This window comes from Peromyscus leucopus, chromosome 19 (assembly GCF_004664715.2).
Source record: "Peromyscus leucopus breed LL Stock chromosome 19, UCI_PerLeu_2.1, whole genome shotgun sequence".
Taxonomy (NCBI): domain Eukaryota; kingdom Metazoa; phylum Chordata; class Mammalia; order Rodentia; family Cricetidae; genus Peromyscus; species Peromyscus leucopus.
In genome coordinates this window covers 11152910-11172088 of record NC_051079.1, presented here as the reverse complement: position 1 = coordinate 11172088, position 19179 = coordinate 11152910, and the positions used below count along the sequence as shown (strand labels likewise).

Here is a 19179-nt window from a genome sequence, read left to right as displayed (position 1 = left end):
CTCTGTGGGCTCCTGCCTTCAAGCATGCAAACACACACACACCCCTAAAAAAATAAAATCTTAAAAAAAATAAAACCAGCCACACGACTGTGTTCACCCATTTGTCTTTCTCTAAATAAAGCCACCATGATCTGAGACTGTGGAGTACTCAGGTACTGGGTTCAGAGCTGAGCTCAGCCTCACCCACAGACAGCAAGTGTGACCACAGACACGTTGCACGACCCCTGGAGCTCCCAGTATCTTCACCCGCACAGTGGAGTGAGACTGCCCGCCTTAGATATGGATTGTAAGAATTAAATGAAGCCATGAGGGCCAGTCCTTTTGAAGTATCTAGTTTGGGAGTTAGTGAGCCATGGGCTCTGGACAGGCCCACGCTGCTGTATATGCTTCTCTACTGTATGGAGCACAGCCCTGTCTGTGTACATGTTGCCTGTGGCTTCCTTCACCTCAGCAGCAGTGCAGCAGAGACAACCCTGCCAGTCCCTGTTGCAGAGCATTCAGTCATACTAAATTGTCTCTCATTTTAAAAGAATTCTCCCCACACATTATTTCACTTCCACTTTATTTAATACTTCACAGCCATTGTCTTCATTAAGCACTCCATATAGAGAAGCTAGTTTTTGTCACCGATTCAAAATTACCCCTTTATTCCAATATCTTCAGGAGACATTACACTAATAGCTAGTGAATTATTTGAAATGTCTTCAGCTTTTCAAACTCAGCCCAGTGCTGATGAGAAATTTTCCCACACATGCATTCTTGCCATCAAAATAATGACTAACCAATTAGGTTTTAATTCACATTCTGTCCTTATTGCTGCATCTGGAGAGGGGTGGGGGGAGAAAGGCAGCTTCGACTTGACATTGGATCTGAGCTATCTTTTCCTCACTGCTGCCCCCAAAAGCTTTAAAATGACTTCCAAGTCTAAGAGGGAGGTGCTTCTCTAACCTGGTTGCTCTCATGCTGCTTTTAGTTCCAGCCTGTGAGGTCTGGCTGTCAGTTGTCTCAACAGACACTTCCCCAGAAGCAAAATGACAAGTTGGCATTACCTCAAATAAAGTGACCCATTCAGACATGTGAAGTTCTGGTCAGATGTGGACAGTCAACCTCTCTGTTTGCCCAGACATCATAGAAGATCGTCTGATTGTTGAGTTTAGGAGATGCTACATCGAAGGTATCTTGGTTATGGTTTCTGTTGCTGTGGTAAAACACCATGATCAAAAACAACTTGAGCTATGCCAGCTGCCAAACAGAGAAGTAATCAATACTCCTACAAGCTGTAAAGCCTGTGAACCATAACAATGACCAAAATGGCAAGATATCCACAGTGCTGTAATAGTTAGATGTATATTCTTGGGGATGACTAACAGTTGTCCAAATGAACTTAAGGTCCACTCAGTGGGTTAGAAAGAATTTATTGCTTTCTTTAGACATAGCCAACGACTCATGACAAGAAAGGTCCTAGACCTTCAAGGAGAAACCTACACTACTATTTTCAAAAGTCAGTATGGTTTTTAACTGTATTTTTTACACTTATCCTTATATCCACAGATAAATATAGCTCTCATCCCTCATCAAAGAAGCCTTTTTTGTTTGTTTGTTTTTGAGCAGACAGAGGCTACTAGAGAGACCTACAGTTGGTCAGAAAGCAGAGAATAAGTGATCAAGGAATGTCCAGCACCAACTGGTACATCTACAACACAGTCCCTACACCTAAGGCTCAGAGAACATCTTGGAGGAGGGGGCAGAAAGACTGTAAGAGCTGGGGGTCTAGGATGGTTGCTCTAAGATAGTTCTTTTTTTTTTTTTTTTTGATGAAGGAAAGGAAAGTGTATTTCCTCGTACAGCTTATAGCTGTACGAGGGATTCAAGACAAGAACACAAGGCAGAAATCTAGAGGCAGGAGCTCTTGCAGAGGCCATGGAGGAGGGCTGCTTACTGGCTTGTTTTTTTATACCATCTAGGACTACCAGCTGAGGAGTGGTACTGTCCACAGTAAGCTGGGCCCTCCCACATCAATCATCAGTCAAGAAAATGTACTACAGACTTGCCAACAGGCATATCTTATGAAGACATTTTCTCAGTTGAGAGTCCCTCCTTAACCTGTGTTGGGTTGACAAACTTGCCAGGACAGGGGTCATTACCAAACGACAGAGCTGCTATAGTGTGGGGGCAAGGATCTTGGGATTTCTATTTTTTTAGAAAGGTAGAAATAATAATTACATCTACTTGTAAGGGGCAGGTGCTGCTAGAAGTGGTTGTAGAGTGTGAAGTGATAGGCATATAACAATCAAATCAAGCTGGCTAGCATCCATTACCTCCATTTCAGTCCTTCCTCCTGTCCAGCTGGAATGATGAACAGTGCAGCATCCCTAGCCCCCACCCTCTGGGAATGTCCCATTCTGTCCCCTGCTACTTGTTTGATTTTGTTTTCCACATAAAAGTGAGAACATGAAATATTTGTCTTTGTGAGCCTAGCTTATTTGACTTAGTGTAGTGTCCAGGATTGTCTGTGTTGTCAGAGATAACATTCTTTCCTTTCCTTTTCTCTTAATTCTCTTAATGATAAGCTGTCCAGGGGTGCCTTTTTCTAAATAGGTAACTAGTCATGTAGGAACCATAGGAACTAATTGATAATTTCTTGATATTGATAAATGTGCTCAAGAATCAAATATTCAAATACTGTAAACAACCCAACAGCATGAGGAGTTTGAGTTTTTGTAGCCATAGATTTTAGATCTGAGGGAGGGAGTGGTCTTTAGACATCACCTAGTCTTCTTCCCTTTAGCAAATATAAAAACTAAGAAGCAAATGCCTTAGTTTGTTGTAGAATATTATTTTAAGGTATGTTACTTTTGTTTATGTTGCATTTGTTACTTTGCCTGTCTAAAACACCTGATGGTCTAATAAAGAGCTGTATGGTCAATAGCGAGGCAGGAGAAAGGATTATAGGGGTAGTTGTCTGTGCTTTATCCCTGAAGTACCACCTCTAGTAGGCAGCAGGTAACTGCTAGGTACCTACCAAGACTATACACCTACACACACATGTGAACACCATCTTAGTACAGGGACACATGGATACAGACATGAACAATACACACCAAGCATGCACCCGTCCCCATAAATGTACACATAAACACAAACACGGACCATTCCACAGATAGCCCTGCATATTGGCATTAAGGGAACATCAGGAGCCTCAGGGAGAGGCACCCACTAAGAATAGGTGGGGCTGGCAGGCAAAGAGAATAAATAGAAGGAGAAATCTGGGAAGAAAGATCAAGAAAAAAGAGCAAAAGACAAGGAGAAGGACATCAGGGGCCAGCCACACAGTAAGAGTGAAAAATAAGATATACAGAAGTAAGAAAAGGTAAAAAACCCAGAGCCAGGAGTTAGATGGGATCAGTTAAGAAAAGCTGTTAAGAAACAAGCCAGGCTAAGGCCAGGCATTTATAATTAAGAATAAGCCTCTGTGTGTGATTTATTTGGAGCTAGGTGACGGCCCCCCAAAAGAGCAAAGGGCCCTGAATAACCAAAGAGTCAAAAGAGCAAGAATCGAAAAAACAACCAACAACATTAGTTGACTTCAGTGACTCAAACAGTCAGCCATGTCTAGAATGGATTCCCAGGTCTCCTAGTCCAACCCAGCCACCCTCATGCCCTGCCTCATTCTATCTGTGTGCTTGAGGTGGGGCTTGGTTGTAATCTGAGCATACTTTCCATTGCTCCAGGAGCTTGTGCAGTTGATCCACCTTCTTTTAGGCTGGATGTGGTAGTACACACCTGTAATCCCAGCCAACCTTGGCAGAGACATCAGGCATACCCAGCTGAGGCAGGACAAGTTCAGGTCACCCTCAGCTAACTAGTGAGTTTAAGGGACAGCCTGATTGTCACTTTGTTTTGTTTTGGAAGTATAGTTCAGTGCTACTCACTGTTCCTAATTTAAATAATACTACAGGTTACTGGCTTGGTAATTCAGAGACCTAATGCCCCTGTGTTTGAAGTATCTAATGTTAGTGAGGGCATTCTTTCTGGGATTGTTCAAAATACGTTAGGGCTGATTTGCTCCAGCATTTATCTCCAGAATCTTGAAGGCCAGGTAATCTAGACAACCAACATTCAGGGTAGCTGTGAATTTTAACAAAGTGCTTTCCAAAATGAGTGTGATTTCCTTTCTCTTAAAGTAGCCTTTTCTGTCATTTAAAATTAAGAAAATTTAAATGTACCTTTATCTCCTGCTCTAAAATCTGTTGACATTCTCTTGAAATGTTTGACTTTTGCTTTAGGGAGCCCCTCCATCCTGATAACTCAGTATCTTACGGTCCCATCTGAGAGATGTGGCGACTATGTGTCTGTTGAACGCCTGCCTTAAATACTCCCTTTTCCAGGTTTACTTCCCGTCTCTGATCTGCTGGGCTGGGAACTGGGAACCACATTGGATAGTTTTGATTGGCACAGAAGACCACACTGGTTTTTCTACCAAACCTCCCAGGCTGACATGGCCTTTCTGGTGGTCACTGAGAGCCTCCTCAGCACACAGCCTCGTTCTCGACCCCACACCACAGAGGTTAGAAAGCATGGATGGCTACGCATTCAATGTAGGCTTTGTCAGGTGGAAAGGGAAGATTCTGTGATAACAAGTACATTTTAAACACAGCCAAGTTTTGTTTGCTCATTTTAAAAATCACGTGGTTTCCTTAGAATGAGTTAGATGTCATATTGTCAAGACTCGTGGAGGATACAAGCTGGGTACAATTATGGGCTTGATTCTTTTAGTGTTTGAAGACCATCCGATGCTTTTGTTTTTGTTTGTTTGTTTGTTTGTTTGTTTGTTTGTTTGCTGAGGCTTTGTGAGCTTCTCTGAGAACCTGCCAGTTGGTGAATCCGTCTGCCATGTTGTCACCACTAATGAGGGTCATTGTGCTTGCCATCCCTCTCTAGTTCTTGTGTACACACACACACACACACACACACACACACACACACACACACACACACAAAATCAATCAATCAATCCTTACCTTAACTCTTAAAGCACTAGTTGTTGCCATTTTCCCAGAAGACAGCTGTATTTGTAGTTTTGGATATCAAACATTGTGTCTTTAATCTATACATGTTTGTGAGATCAATTATTGTTATTGAGAATCGGAATTTTTTATTTTACCACAATGATTACTTTATTGAAGCAGAGAAATAAGCCTAACTTCAAAGGACTCCCTCTCCATTGTCACTCTTTACTCAGACCTTCATTAAGAAACTGCAGGTTAAGTTGACCTTCTGTCGCTGCTGTTAGCCCTTCTGTTTCATTATTTGGTTATTAGAGACACACTGCCTACTGCCAAGAGAGGGGAGTGGGGAGGGAGGCGGGGAGAATATGTCTGTGTGTCTGTGCCCGTGTGCACACTTTACATCAGTGGTTTAGAGTGACGTGGAGGTATTAATTCTGAGTGGCATTATGAGCAGTAAAAGCCTGATGGTTTCCTGGATTAGACCTATTAGAGTTGTTTAGATAACACACTTTGAATTACTTCCTCTCAGGAAACATTGAAACTGGAAATGTTAACCAGGCTCACATACCAAAGCACTTAGACACAGCACGTTGTTTCTTTTGCAGTTAAAAAAAAAAAAAATTCAAGGAAAGAAATTAGGCAAATAAATCAGATGCATAGAAACCTAAGAAGATGCCAGGCTCCGTAGCCAGAGGAAGAGCATTTCTCTGTGGGAGTCCTCCTCTGTCCCGGGCACTGACCACAGGTCGGTCGGTGTCATAACTTATGCTGGACTAATTGCCAGCATTCTTAATGGCACCAGAGTTGGAGGCACAGAACTGTAATCTGTACTCACAGGCATTGTGCATTTTATATGTGGAAAGAGGGCTGGATTACCAAGCACACAGACACGGTGGAGGCAGAAGTGTTGAGTGTGCCCAGATAGTGACATTTCCTAAGGAAAGCTTTGCTCTGTTGAATCTGTGCACATCCTGTCTACTCCATGTCTCGGACGCTGGCTGAAATCCTCTTTCAGTGCGTTTCATGGAGGACACTTCTCAACTTGTAATTTTTTCATTCTAGAAAGTGTGTGTTTATAAAGGTAAGTTAGGAAAAAGTAGAAGCCACAAATTAATTGCATAGGAAGGAACATATGCTTTACAGATGGGGGGTGGGGGTGGGGGTTGGTTCCATGGTAGAGTGCTTACCTAGCATGCGCAAAGTACTGGGTTCAGTCCTCAGCACTGCGCTGAGGGAGGGCAGATAGAAAGAGAAAGGTTTTACATTTCTTCAGGTTTGAGAAGCATTACTGATTCCTCGACTACTAACTGATGATGGTTTGTTACCCAGTGAAAGAGAAACAGACGTAGAGAGAGACTCAAATCATGAGCACCATGTCTTCAGAACCCCCGGGTTTTTCACAAGACTCAGAAGGAAGTGTAGCGATTACTCTGAGAGCTTCACACACCAGTCTGTTCTAAATCAGGAAATCCTGACTCATTCCCTTTGGGATATGTCTGTAATGATACATCAGGCTCTATTCCGACATTAAGTTTTATTCCAAGGTAACACATTGGATAACAACTTGAGCTCTCTTCAGTACACGTAATGCTTAGAGGTAGTGGGTTGGGCTTGAAAACAGTAGTGGATGAAAACTTACCCTTGTGAAAACACAGGGCTATGAAAGGTGAATGTGATACAGAATAAGTTGAGTGTTCTTGAGAAAAGGAATGGCTACGCTGCCTTTGTTTTCTGAGTACCTCCGCATGCCAGGAACTGTGGGTGGTTGTCCATGTGCGTTCATTTAGCCAGCAGAATAAATACAGGTGAAGAGAGAAGCACTAAGAAGTTAAACACTTTGTCTAACGTCACTTCCTGTTTCAGGCAGGGCTCAGACTCAGCTTGTGGTTTCATGGTTGTGTTAACTAGTAGTGTTATTGTACCAACCAAATTCCAAAGGCCAGGGTCTCCTCCATGATTGGCAAGATTTTGTGGAAAAAGAACACGATACATATTGTAGAGTTTGTGGATCATGGAGCTGCTTGCAAATACTCAAACACTGCCTTTGTCAGGACAAAGCAGCCATGGACAAGATGAAAACAGATTGGTATGACAATGCCCTCATAAAGTCAGATGGTCAGCTGGATTTCCACCACGGACAGTAATTTGCTGGCCTTTGATCTGCATGCATGGCTGCAAGTTTAACTAGGTGCTAGCTAAAATCAAAAGCCATAGATATATATTAAAAGTTCAACTGAATAGTGGAGGATTCCTGAGACCGAAGTCAAGAAAATAAAATGCTTGAAGCCCTGAAGCTACAGATCCTGAAGAAAGTTGGGGCTAGAAAGGGGGCTCGTTGAGTCATGTGTGTGCTGTGTAAGCATGAGGAACTGAAGTGATCCCTAATACTCGTGTAAAAAGCCAGGCATGACGGCACGTGCTGTACTCCAAGCTCTGAGGAGACAGATGCACAAAGATCCCTGGGGCTGCTGACCAGCCAGCCTCGTCTACTTGGTGAGCCTTGGGTACCACAAAAGGGGAGGGTGAGTCCTAGGGAACAACACCTGGGATTGACCTCTGGTCTCCACGCTGCTCCCACACAAGCATGTGCACCCATGGATGTACACACACGCACCTGTACATGATCATGAGTGTGGCACAATCACATCAGTAGTTAGCAGACTCTTAGTGTTGGGCTCATAGGAACTGTCATATGCAGCTTCTTGGACAGTCAAATTATTTCAATTAAATAATCTTACCCTTACTCCATTGTAGAAGCAAAGAATCCATTTAGGACAGGTAGGTGAATACTGACTGAAAGAAAACAGAGACTAGTCTTTAAAACATAATAATACTTCTGTGAGTCACTCAAAATGGACTTTAAACCCCTGTGTGAAGCACCATTAAAATAAGATTGTGTTGGCATCAGGTATTTACAATGACTCCTGGAAAAATCCGCTTCACCATGGAAACACCGGAGTTGTTTGTTTTTTATAGTACTAGTGTTGATTGACAAATTGCTTATTCTAGCAATTAAAATTACACAGCGATGACTTGTAATGATAAGTTATTTACAGAGATGTCTCTGCCTAGTTTTTCTAGATGCACACTGGCATTTGCTACTCGGGAACCAGTGTGAACATCATAGATCACTTCAGGCAGACACTTTTTATTGGCAAAGGAAAAGTTCAGTCTCGATGAACATTAAGCCTGATACCCAGACCTGATAGAGACAGACTAATAAAACTGTAGGCCATTCTCCTCTGTGACTAAAATCTATAAACCATAAAGCAAACACGATCAGGGAGAATCATGCAGTATTGCCAGAGGTGCACCATCATCGTGTATAAATTATTTCAAGCATGTAGTCATTTGAGAATTTGGGAATCTACTGCTGGCATCATAAAGTAGTTCACTGAAATTTTAAAAAACCATGACCATAGTACTGGATAGTTAAATAGCAATTGATTTAAAAGTTAATTTGTAGAAACTTAGAAAACCAACATTGGAAGGTGAATCACTCCTGTGGTGACGACTGTCTCAGGCCAGCGTGTTTCTCAGGGTTGTATTCTGAAATGCTGAGCGCAGTCACGTGACACCTCAGCAGCCTAAAACACTCACTCCCCCCCCCCCCACTGCGTCATTAGAAAGAGCAGGCGAAAACTGGAAAGTTGAAGATCGTTGTTTTCATCGCTTACGTAAGGTTTAATCTCAAACTCCAGGAGAACGGATTGGAGGGACACTGAAGATTGGGGCGGAGAGAAGACTCCGCTGTGGGGAGCCCCTGCCGCTCTTCCCCGGCACCCAGGTTACCAGGGTCCCAGCCGTGGGGGAACTGACAGGCACCTGGAACTCCTGCAACACCCTCTTCTGACCTCTACAGACACACATATGCACGTGTGCATACATCTACATATAGACACACATAAACAAAAACAAAAGTCTTCTAAAAATAACTTAATTCTGTTAGTTTCTATGTAGTGAGACACAGAGAATAGGAACAAAATGTATGCCGGCCAACCATTAGTAACTAAATTGTATTGATTTTTTTTTTTTATTTCTCTTTATTTCACTTGAAAACAGTCTTTCAGCCTTTCTTGGTGAATGACTGAGGTACAGTTCGGTGGAAGAGCACTTGCCTGCTTGGTACCCGGCTTAGATCCCTGCACAACACAGAGTGGGGGAAAGAGGCTGAATGTTTCTCGGGTTGGGTGTGTCTGCTCGTTCATGAGTAGATTCAAGAATAGCTGGGAATATTAACTCATGAGCACCTCGGGGTACAGATTTGGTCTACATCTCTTGGGTGTTGTTAATTCTGATCTTTCGGTCAAGGCTGGTCCAGTTTCTTCACTGTCTTTTCCACTTTGTCCTCTTTGCAGTTATAATCATCCTAGAGCAGAGGTTCTCAAGCTTCCCAATGCTGCGACCCTTTAATACAGTTTCTCATACTGTGGTGACCCCCAGCCCTAAAATTATTTCCATTGCTACTTCATAGCTATAATTTGCTACCCTTATGAACTGTAATGTAAATATTTTGGAGAGGGATGGTTACAATCCACAGGTTGAGCGCCACTGTTCCAGAGGAAAGTGTTTAAGGCCATACGTAGGCCTGGTTTTTTAATATTTTTATTTGTTCTTTGACGACTTCATACCTGTATATAATGCATTCTTTTTTTCTTTTTTCTTTTTTTTCTTTTTTTTTTTTTTTTTTTTTTTGGTTTTTCGAGACAGGGTTTCTCTGTGTAGCTTTGCACCTTTCCTGGAACTCACTTGATAGTCCAGGCTGGCCTTGAACTCACAGAGATTCACCTGGCTCTGCCTACTGAGTGCTATAATGCATTCTTACTACATTCTCTGCCGTTACCCTGCCTTACCTCCTCCCCACACCCTCTGGGACCCCTTCCTAACTTCCTGACAAGTGCCTCTTACTTTTATATTTGTCTTTTTGCTGATGATCCACTGTGCTTAATTATGATTGCTCGCCTGAGCATGGATGTGGGGTTATTTGCTGGCTCGTGGGTAACTTACCTGTGGCTATACCACTGGAGAAAATTCCTCCTCCTCCTCCTCCTCCTCCTCCTCCTCCTCCTCCTCCTCCTCCTCCTCCTCCTCCAGCAGCTCTTAGCCAGCAGTAGCTCCTTGGATGAGTTGCTCTTTATTCAAGCCTTTCTAGTTTGTTGCCTATAAATGACTGTGAGGTGGTAAGGGCAAAATGAAGATTTCCTCCATTCCCATGATTCCTCCACATTTGCTGGCTTCCCCCATCTGTTTGTGGTTTTGGCTGACAGTATAAACTTTGTCCTGTTTCCTTCAGTAGATTTATTGTGTCATATATTTTATTATGCTTATTGTGATTCTCAATTTGCCCCAGATTTTGTCAGTGGGAGCTAAGTCAGGCCGTCTCCTGTTCTCTGGACATACCCTCATCATCTTATAAGCACAGTGTTTCCTGGCACAACAGGATGTCCCACGCTCATCCTGCACCCCCAGCTCACCCTAGAGTCGTTATTTCTTCAAAGAGCCCCAGGTCCTGTTGGGTGCTGGGTTTGGGATATAAGAAGAGAGAATGACAGAGAGAGAGAGAGAGAGAGAGAGAGAGAGAGAGAGAGAGAGAGAGAGAGAGAGAGACTCTGTGTGTACCTATGTGTCTGTGTGTCTGTCTCTCTATGAGTGTCTGTGTTCTTTTGTCAGAGTGTGCATAGGTATATGTCTTCTGATAGCTCTAATTCTAAACCAGCTTACAAGGAGTTCTTTTTCACTCTTCCTGTTTTTTATGAAGTTATTTCTGCCTCTTTTTCTGTAGTAAAGCTGCAGCTTTCTTCTTTAGGCTTTCATTGCATTGTTTGTATGTGTGTGTTGACACACTCAACAACAGTGCCTGTGTGGAGATCAGAAGAAAACATGCAGGAGTCATTTCTCTCCTTCCACCACGTGGGTCTCAGGACTCAAACTCAGGTTACTGGGCTTCATAGCAAGTGTCTTAGCCCACTGAGGCATCTCACCAATCCAAAACTCTGTAACTCCCAAACATCCACACACTAACTTGAAGTCAACTCACTCGGATTCTACTCCACATCTCTGCTGTGAAGAACAGACTCTCCTAAAGGAAACACAGTATTTGCTAGCTGCTTTGAGTATGTGGCGTCTGAAAGTCCAGGCTCAGCAAGACTGTCACAGGGTCTTGCTCTCCCCTGCTTCCCTCTACCCTGTTTCTCCCGTTACCTTCTTGAAAAGTAACTCACTTTATTGTTTCCTGTTTTTTCTTTGTTTCCTCTTTTCTAAAAAAAAAAAAAAAAAAAAAAAAAAAAAAAAAAAAAAAAAAAAAAAAAAGGAAATAAATGAATAAGCACTATTTTCTAAGCAAAAGAGAATATTCTACATAAATCTTTGTGTTTCACCTTTGCTGAATGCATCCTCTATGTTATTTCACTGAACTTTATTGGACTCGCTACCGATCAGCAGAGGGTTCTGTTGCTCTGTTTGGGGGGACGTCCCAGGTAGGCAGTGTGCTTCTCCCTTGCTAGGGAGTGAGCCACTCCCTAGTTTAGAATGGCGGCTAATCCTAGGGCCCTGACAGCAGGCAGTTCTGCTCAACTTCAGCCACTACCTAGAGCTTTGCCAGCTGCTTGATCCGGGTGTTTTGTACAGCTCGTCTGCCTTTGTAGTGCTCACCTTCCATAGCCTCTTGCCATCTTGGCTCTTCCCTCAGCTTTGTTCCAGGTCTTTGCAGTCTCTCTTCCCTGTCTGTTGTCTGGGACTCCAGGCCCCAGGAGTTGTCCGTTTAGTCTATCACAAGCTTCGTCTTGTCCACCCATGATAAAGGACCACAGTAGGCAGTGGAGCCTCCAGAAGAAATTGTTGTAATCTAGACTTCAACACAAGGCTCATTGGGGGGTGGGGAGACAGTGTAGAAGAGGGAGGTCTCCTTAACTGACCCCAGGAGATTGAGCAGAGGGCTGTTTATATATCCAGTCACACATGTACACAGCCTTCTGTTTGCTAACCACACCATTCTTGCACAGTCATGCCAGTCTGTACAGGCACCCTCTGTGAGCAGTCATGGGTATGGGCATCTGGAATAGCTATCACAGTAGAAATAATATCTTCTAGGGTCATTAGTGTGGGGAGTAACAACTGAAACAGCCTCCTGGCTTTTCCCTTAGAAAAGAAACAGTGGTTTCTGCAGTGGCCAGAGCAACTAACTGAGTCTCGATTAGATTCTCCTCCAGTTGGCCATGGCTGTATTGAACCTCCCTGAGTAGTCATGGTCCATATCCTTCTTTAATAATTTCATACATATATGTAGTATACTTTGATGCTATCTCTCCATTATTCTTTGTTGTCTTCCTTGAGCTGAACTCTTTCTTTGTGACAAGTCCCCGTTCTGCTCTGCATTTAATTAAGGTTGCCTGCTTGAGTACAGGTGATATTTTTTACTTGAGCAAAGGCAACTTGCCAGTGGCGTCGCCACTGAGCACCACGACCCCCTTTCTCCCTGCAATCTTGTAACTGCTCCTCAGAGAGGGATAAGCTCATCCCTGATGGAAGGGTGATGGGCCCATCCTTGAACAGGTCTTGTGCAGGTAGCCACTGTTGTTGTAAGTTCATGGGTGTTAGAACCAGGTCATGGCCTCCCCACCTTCCAGTTCTTACAGTTTTTCCACTACACTTTTCTGCAGCATTCCAAAATGTCAGATGAAGTGACAGATGCCCCATTGAAGGCTGAGCACTCAACAGTTAGTTAGTCTCGGCACTTTGACAAGTTAGAAGTCTCTACATTAAATGGTGCCCATTGCAAACAGACGCTTCCTGACCAAGGCTAGTGGTGAGACTAATCTATGGGTAGAAACATAAATATTTACAGAGAAGTTTGACAGCCTGTTCATTTAGCAAAACAACAGCAACACACACACACACACACACACACACACACACACACACACACACACACACACACCCCACTCCAGGACCACAACTCCTGAAGGACAGCTCTCTTGATCCAGGAAAGCATTGACGACAGCGTGAGTGGGGATTTTGAGTCAGGAAAACAAGAGATATGTTATCAACTATAAATAATGATTATAAAGATAGAAAAAGTTAGAGTATAACTATGGTGGGGCAGATGACTATGATGAATGTCCTCAAAATAGATACATGAACATAAACCTTTAAGTATTTGTTTTGTGAATTTTAACACATATTAAAGATGGCACTTCAAATCAACTATGAACGGAATATTATTTAGGAAATATACTAGACACTACATTAACTTTAAAGATAAAGTTAGATCCCTGCATTACATAATCCACCAAAGAGAATTCAGTTAAATAGATTTAATAGTAAATGAAACCATCTACATGCTGGACAGCATTGTTGGTAATTGTACTAGCAACTCCCAACTAAATTGTGATTGAAATTTTGAACTGGGTAGTTTCTTCTGGGGGCCGGGCAACAGGCTGCCCTGTGTATTGTTGGTACTTAGCAGTACCCTGGACTGTGCCCAGAGATATAAAAAGCAATTCCCCTCGTCATGGCAACAAAAATGTCTCCAGAAATTGCCACCCGTCTCCTGGGAGGGCTGTAAAATCACCCTGGTTTAAAACCATTGGTCTCTGTCTCCTCAGCCAGAAGCATAGCACCCCAGAATAAGTCACAAAAGATAATTCTGGAAATACTGTCTATATTTTTATAAAAAAGAAAAAATCATTTAGAGAAGCTACAAAATTAAAACTGAGGAACAAGTCAAAAACTATATAGTGTGAAATCCATTTACTTGCATTAAAAAAAAAGAGTCACTAAGAAGAGACTCAAAGAAATGAGTTAATACCCCACGCTTCCCGATAGCCAAAGCTCTTAGACAAACCACGAATAAAGAAACTAAGGATGCATACTTTTCTTTCAGGGTGGTGATGTATACGTACAGCACGGATGAGGAGCAAAGGTCCTCTGTCCCCTCAGATGCACATAGTGGTGTCTCACAGTTCTGATTCTGTTGCTGCTTCCTTTGGAAATCATTGAACTGTGAAAATTTTCACCGCAGTACTCTTTATAATTGCCACCCTTTTTCCGAACAAAAAGGAACTGGTCAAAAAATAATAAAGCCCATCTCTGTGTAATAAATACATTAGATGATTGTTATTATTAGTGAAGTATGCACATGGGAAAATGGAGATATTGAAGTTGAAAACTCAAATGTATGGCTTTACATCTCTCTGAGATAACTGATACATAGCATTTCTTTTTTTCTATTTATATAAGATTTTTGACAGATGATATGAAGTAGGAAAGTAACATAGGTTTGTGTTATTTTTATTTTTTATATTTCTTCCAATGAACATGAATACTTTGCATAATGATTTTTAAATGGAGAAATAAAGCATTCTAGGAATTTGGTGTATAACTTGGTGGTAGACCACTTGTCTAGCTTGCTCAAAGCCTGGGTTCCATATCTAGCAACACACACAAATATTTTTAATCCTTTGTCTCAGTTCCAAATTTTAAAAACTTATTAATTAGGAAATTTTTAACAGGCAAAACTTTAGTAAAATTTTAAATAACAGAAAGAAAATTCTTTTCTATAGTGTTTAATGGAAGTATTATTTATAGTAGCAAAAAGATAATATTAATATTCCAAAATAATTATCCATCAAGTAGACCTCTTTCTGTCTATAGGGGTAAAACTGTTTTAATGATCTGATGTAAAACCAGAAGTAGTGGTACATGCCTTTAATCCTGGCACTCGGGACCTAGAGGGAGGAGGTGGTCTCAGCTACCTGGTGAGTTTGAGGCCAACTCCAGCTATGTGAGGCCATATCTCTAAAAGATCAAGATAAAAAACAATAGTAAACTAAATTAAAGTCTAAATTAATATTGTCTTATATCGAGAGTGTTCTTTTAGCTGAGGAGCTATTGGTAGTTAATGACAATTGGGAGAAGGGGAGTCATCTCCCTTCAGGAGTATGGCCACTGATAAATCAAACCATTCGTGATCCAGCAAATAACCCCACACCTGTTCACATGCAAGCAAGCCCAGTTAACTCTGTGGCTTATTTAAAAAATTAAAAAGACAAAGTAGGAAAGAACATATTGGGAAGGAGAACTGTTCTAGAGAGAGGGACAGGGACTAAGAGAGGAAAACTGAAATGATTCTGATCAAAATGCATTTAGAAATGTCTGAAACTATCAGAGAATAAATAAAAAGTTATTTTAAAAAACAAGAAAGCTTTTGGCAACGTTCACTCAAGTTCTTCTCCAAAATAATGTATGTAGCAAGTAGAAAAACGTGACTGTTGTCAGCCACGTAAATACAACTGAATCATCCACATTTAAAGTGAAGCATAGCATTGGCAGGTGTGTGTTTGCCTTCACTAATGTGGAATTCGGTTTATCACGTCGTAGGTTGCGTCGGGTGAATGCAATGAAGACACGGAAGTTTACAACATCACCCTGTGTACTGGGGATGAACTCACCCTAATGGGGCAGGCAGAAATCCTTTATGCGAAGACCTTCAAGGAGAAGTCTCGACTCAACACAATTTTCAAAAAGATTGGGAAGCTCAATTCCATCAGCAAGCTGGGGAAAGGTAAAATGCCCTGTCTCATTTGCATGAATCACCGGACCAATGAGAGCATCAGCCTTCCATTCCAATGCAAGGGCAGGTTTAGCACCCGAAGTCCCCTGGAACTTCAGATGCAGGAAGGGGAGCACACCATCCGAAACATCGTGGAGAAGACGAGACTCCCTGTGAATGTGACGGTGCCCAGTCCTCCACCCAGAAACCCTTATGACCTCCACTTCATCAGAGAAGGACACCGCTACAAGTTTGTGAACATCCAGACCAAGACGGTAGTGGTGTGCTGTGTTCTCCGTAACAACAAGATCCTCCCCATGCATTTCCCTTTGCACTTGACGGTCCCCAAGTTCAGCCTCCCGGAACACCTGGTGAAGGGAGAGGTGTGGCCGGAAACCCTGGTCCATCACTGGCTTGGTATCTGCCAAGAGCAGTTTGATATTGATGAGTATTCACGGGCTGTTCGTGATGTGAAAACGGACTGGAGTGAAGACTGCAAGAGTCCCAAAAAGGGCCGTTGCTCCGGCCACAACCATTTGCCCAATTCCCTCAGCTACGCCCGCGACGAGCTCACCCAGTCTTTCCACCGGCTCTCCGTCTGTGTGTACGGCAACAATCTTCACGGCAACAGTGAGGTGAACCTCCACGGCTGCCGGGACCTCGGGGGAGAGTGGGCCCCTTTTCCCCACGACATCCTTCCCTATCAAGACTCTGGTGACAGTGGGAGCGACTACCTTTTCCCGGAAGCTAATGAGGAGTCAGCGGGCATCCCAGGGAAGCCGGAAGTTCCCTATGAAGAGCTATGGCTGGAGGAAGGCAAACCCACTCACCAGCCTCTCACTCGCTCGCTCAGTGAGAAGAGCAGATGTGACCCCCTGAGAGGCTCCACGCGATCCAAATGTGCAACGTCTTCTCTTCCTGCCCCTGCGACCCTGGGAGCCACGATGAAGTCTTCAGAAATCGTCCTACCTCCACCTCCAGTGCCTCCCAAATCTGAAGCCGTAAGTCACTTCTGTGTGAGTGGTGTGCCGGTCTTTCTGCCCAGTCGTCAACTCATTGTCTTTAAAAAGTTCCCAATTAAAGATCACCAGAAGGAATAAACGTACTTATTTGGAGTGAAACGCCCAGCTACTTCAGTGGGCAGGTGATGGGGTTGTATTATGTTGGCTGAGAATCTCTGAGAGCAGCTAATGGGGATCTTTAAACTTGACTTGCTATTGGCTGGAATACAGATTACAGGGAAGAGACAGAGGATGCTAGGTGGCCAGGAAAGGGGCAGTCATGACAGGTATAAGTGGCATACACTTATACCTGTAGCAGCTGTCAGTGATGGAGACGGGAACAAATGAGGCTCAGAATATGGTTTATAGGTAGACCAGCCATATTCACAGACAAAGTGGGTGTGGAAGGAGGAGGGAAGAGGACCCTGGAGACACGGGACCGCTTGCTGGGTAGAAACCGGTGCTGTGTCTGAAGGGACAGCGCATCCTCCGTGCTTGAGACGGGGGCAGGAGAAACAGGAGACCTGTGTCTCCAGTAACTCTCTCTTGCATCCCTGAGCTATACTGAGATCAGAATATGGGGTGGTCTCAGGCACACACACGCTGCAGAACCAGAGGTAGTTTTCTTGGAGTTTAATTCAGAGCTAGATGAGGTGCCTGTCAAGTTTTAGTATATAAAGGATGGTTCAGGGGCTGGGTTTGTAACTTTAGTGCTGGAGCCCATGCTCAGCATGCGTGTGGCCCAGGGCTTAATCCCCAGCATCCCCCAAATCAAAAGTCAACACACACAGGAGGAAGGACCTTTCTTTTGTCCTTGACCACCTTCCTTGGTTGACGGCCACTCTGTACCTTCTTGCTGCTTGAGTTGACCTTTGCATCTCTTTCTGTCTGGAGGAGAAAGCCATAGAGGCAGCACCTGTGATCACTCTCTCCATGCATTGTAACACCCATTACAGTGGTTTTGGTTTTGGTTTTGTTTGTTTTTTCCTATCTAGCAGGAAACACAGGTTAAGAGCACTCGCTGCTGCTGCACAGCACCCGAGTTCAGTTCCCAGCAGCTCACAACTGTCTGTAACTCTGGCTCCAGGAGTTCCAATACCCTTTTGGGCCTACATATGCTCTCATGAATGCGTGTACACACACACACACACACACACACACACACACACACACACACACAATAATCTTTTTTAAAATAAATACTTTTTAAAAAACAGAAATGAAAAGACACCCCTTCCCACATGCTTCCCCCATTAACTGCTCTTTGGACACCTCACTGAGACCCTAGAGCTGTAGAAAATCCACTTTCAAACCTGTGAAGTTACTGGGACAGCTGCTAGAAATACAAACATCAGGAAGACCAGGACTGTGGACCTGGTACTATTCAGTTTTAGAAGGAAACAAATGAAAGAAGATGCTGATGTCCAAGTTAAAAGATGAGGAACAGTTGAAGAGACAGATAGCATGTGTGGCGATTCAGAGCACAAAGAGAAACTCTTAGTGGGAGATGGATGATAGACGCCTTAGTGGAGATAATGGCATTTTAAATGAGATCAAAGAATATGCATGAACTAGAAGAGCAGAGAAGCCAGGTGGTGGTAGCACACACCTTTAATCCCAGCACTCAAAAGGCAGGTGGATCTCTGTGAGTTGGAGGCCAGCCTGGTCTACAGAGCAAGTTCCATGATAGCCAAAGTTACACATAGAAACCCTATCTCGATAAATAAAACAAAGAAGAGAAGAGAGATTAGGAGGAGGAGCATCCCAGAGAAAGCAAGAGTGAGGATGTGGATCCTGAGATGGCCTAAGTACACAAGTTCTATGGAGTTGCGTGGACAGGTTGGGTAGGGTGCATGAAGGGCAGTCCAAAAGGCTGGAGCCAGGATGTGTACAGCCTGAAAATTGACAACAGATCATCCCAGACATCTGAATGGCTGTCCACCAAGGGTCCTTGCTGCTACAGAGGTTTCCCAAGAGAGGTCCCCCTTTGGCTTCCCAGATATTGCAGGACTGGATTGTGCTATGCTTCTACAGAACCTACCAGAGACCTTCGGGCACAATGCAGAGAAATACCTGTACTCGTTAAGAGATCCTAGAATATTTGCAGAATTCTTGATGACTTGAGGTCCTCAAATGTTATGTTCATGTCAAAGGTTCCCTAAGGATATTCAATAAATAAATAAATAACAAGTACAGGGCACCCTTCCTAGCAAGCACTAGACACCTTTAGTGATGTCAGAACTCAGCAATGGGTTTGATGTAACTTCATGATCGACATTGATCTGTATCAGGAACACAACTACCCGAGTTTTTCCTATTGAACTTCGGTCCTGCCCGGCTTGTAGCGGCTCAAATGTCTGTTGATTGACTGGTGTGTGTGCTCATCAAGGCACTCACACCCAGGGTCATTTATGCAACCAAATCCAGAAGTTGGAAACTAGCATCGCTTGGGTTTTATTATTGTTGCTGTTTTGTAGCTGGTGACAGAAGAACAGGAATGTCAGTATTGAGAAGTCCCGTTGTGACTATGACTGGAGCCTTGCCTGCTAAGGAAGATTGAGAGCTTTTTGGGGGCAGGGGGAGGTTAATGTTTTGTTTCATGTTTCAGTGTATCACCCCA

General features: G+C 43.3%; 1 protein-coding gene across 2 annotated transcripts in view; it reads left to right on the top strand.

The window, feature by feature from the left end:
* The window catches only part of Garem1 (GRB2 associated regulator of MAPK1 subtype 1), a 185139-nt gene that overhangs the window by 141303 nt on the left and 24657 nt on the right, over positions 1 to 19179 (top strand). For both annotated transcript variants that reach the window (XM_028886563.2, XM_028886562.2), the window contains exon 4: positions 15387 to 16559. In XM_028886563.2, the coding sequence (XP_028742396.1) occupies positions 15387 to 16559 (1173 nt within the window). The remainder of the gene's footprint in view (positions 1 to 15386; positions 16560 to 19179) is intronic.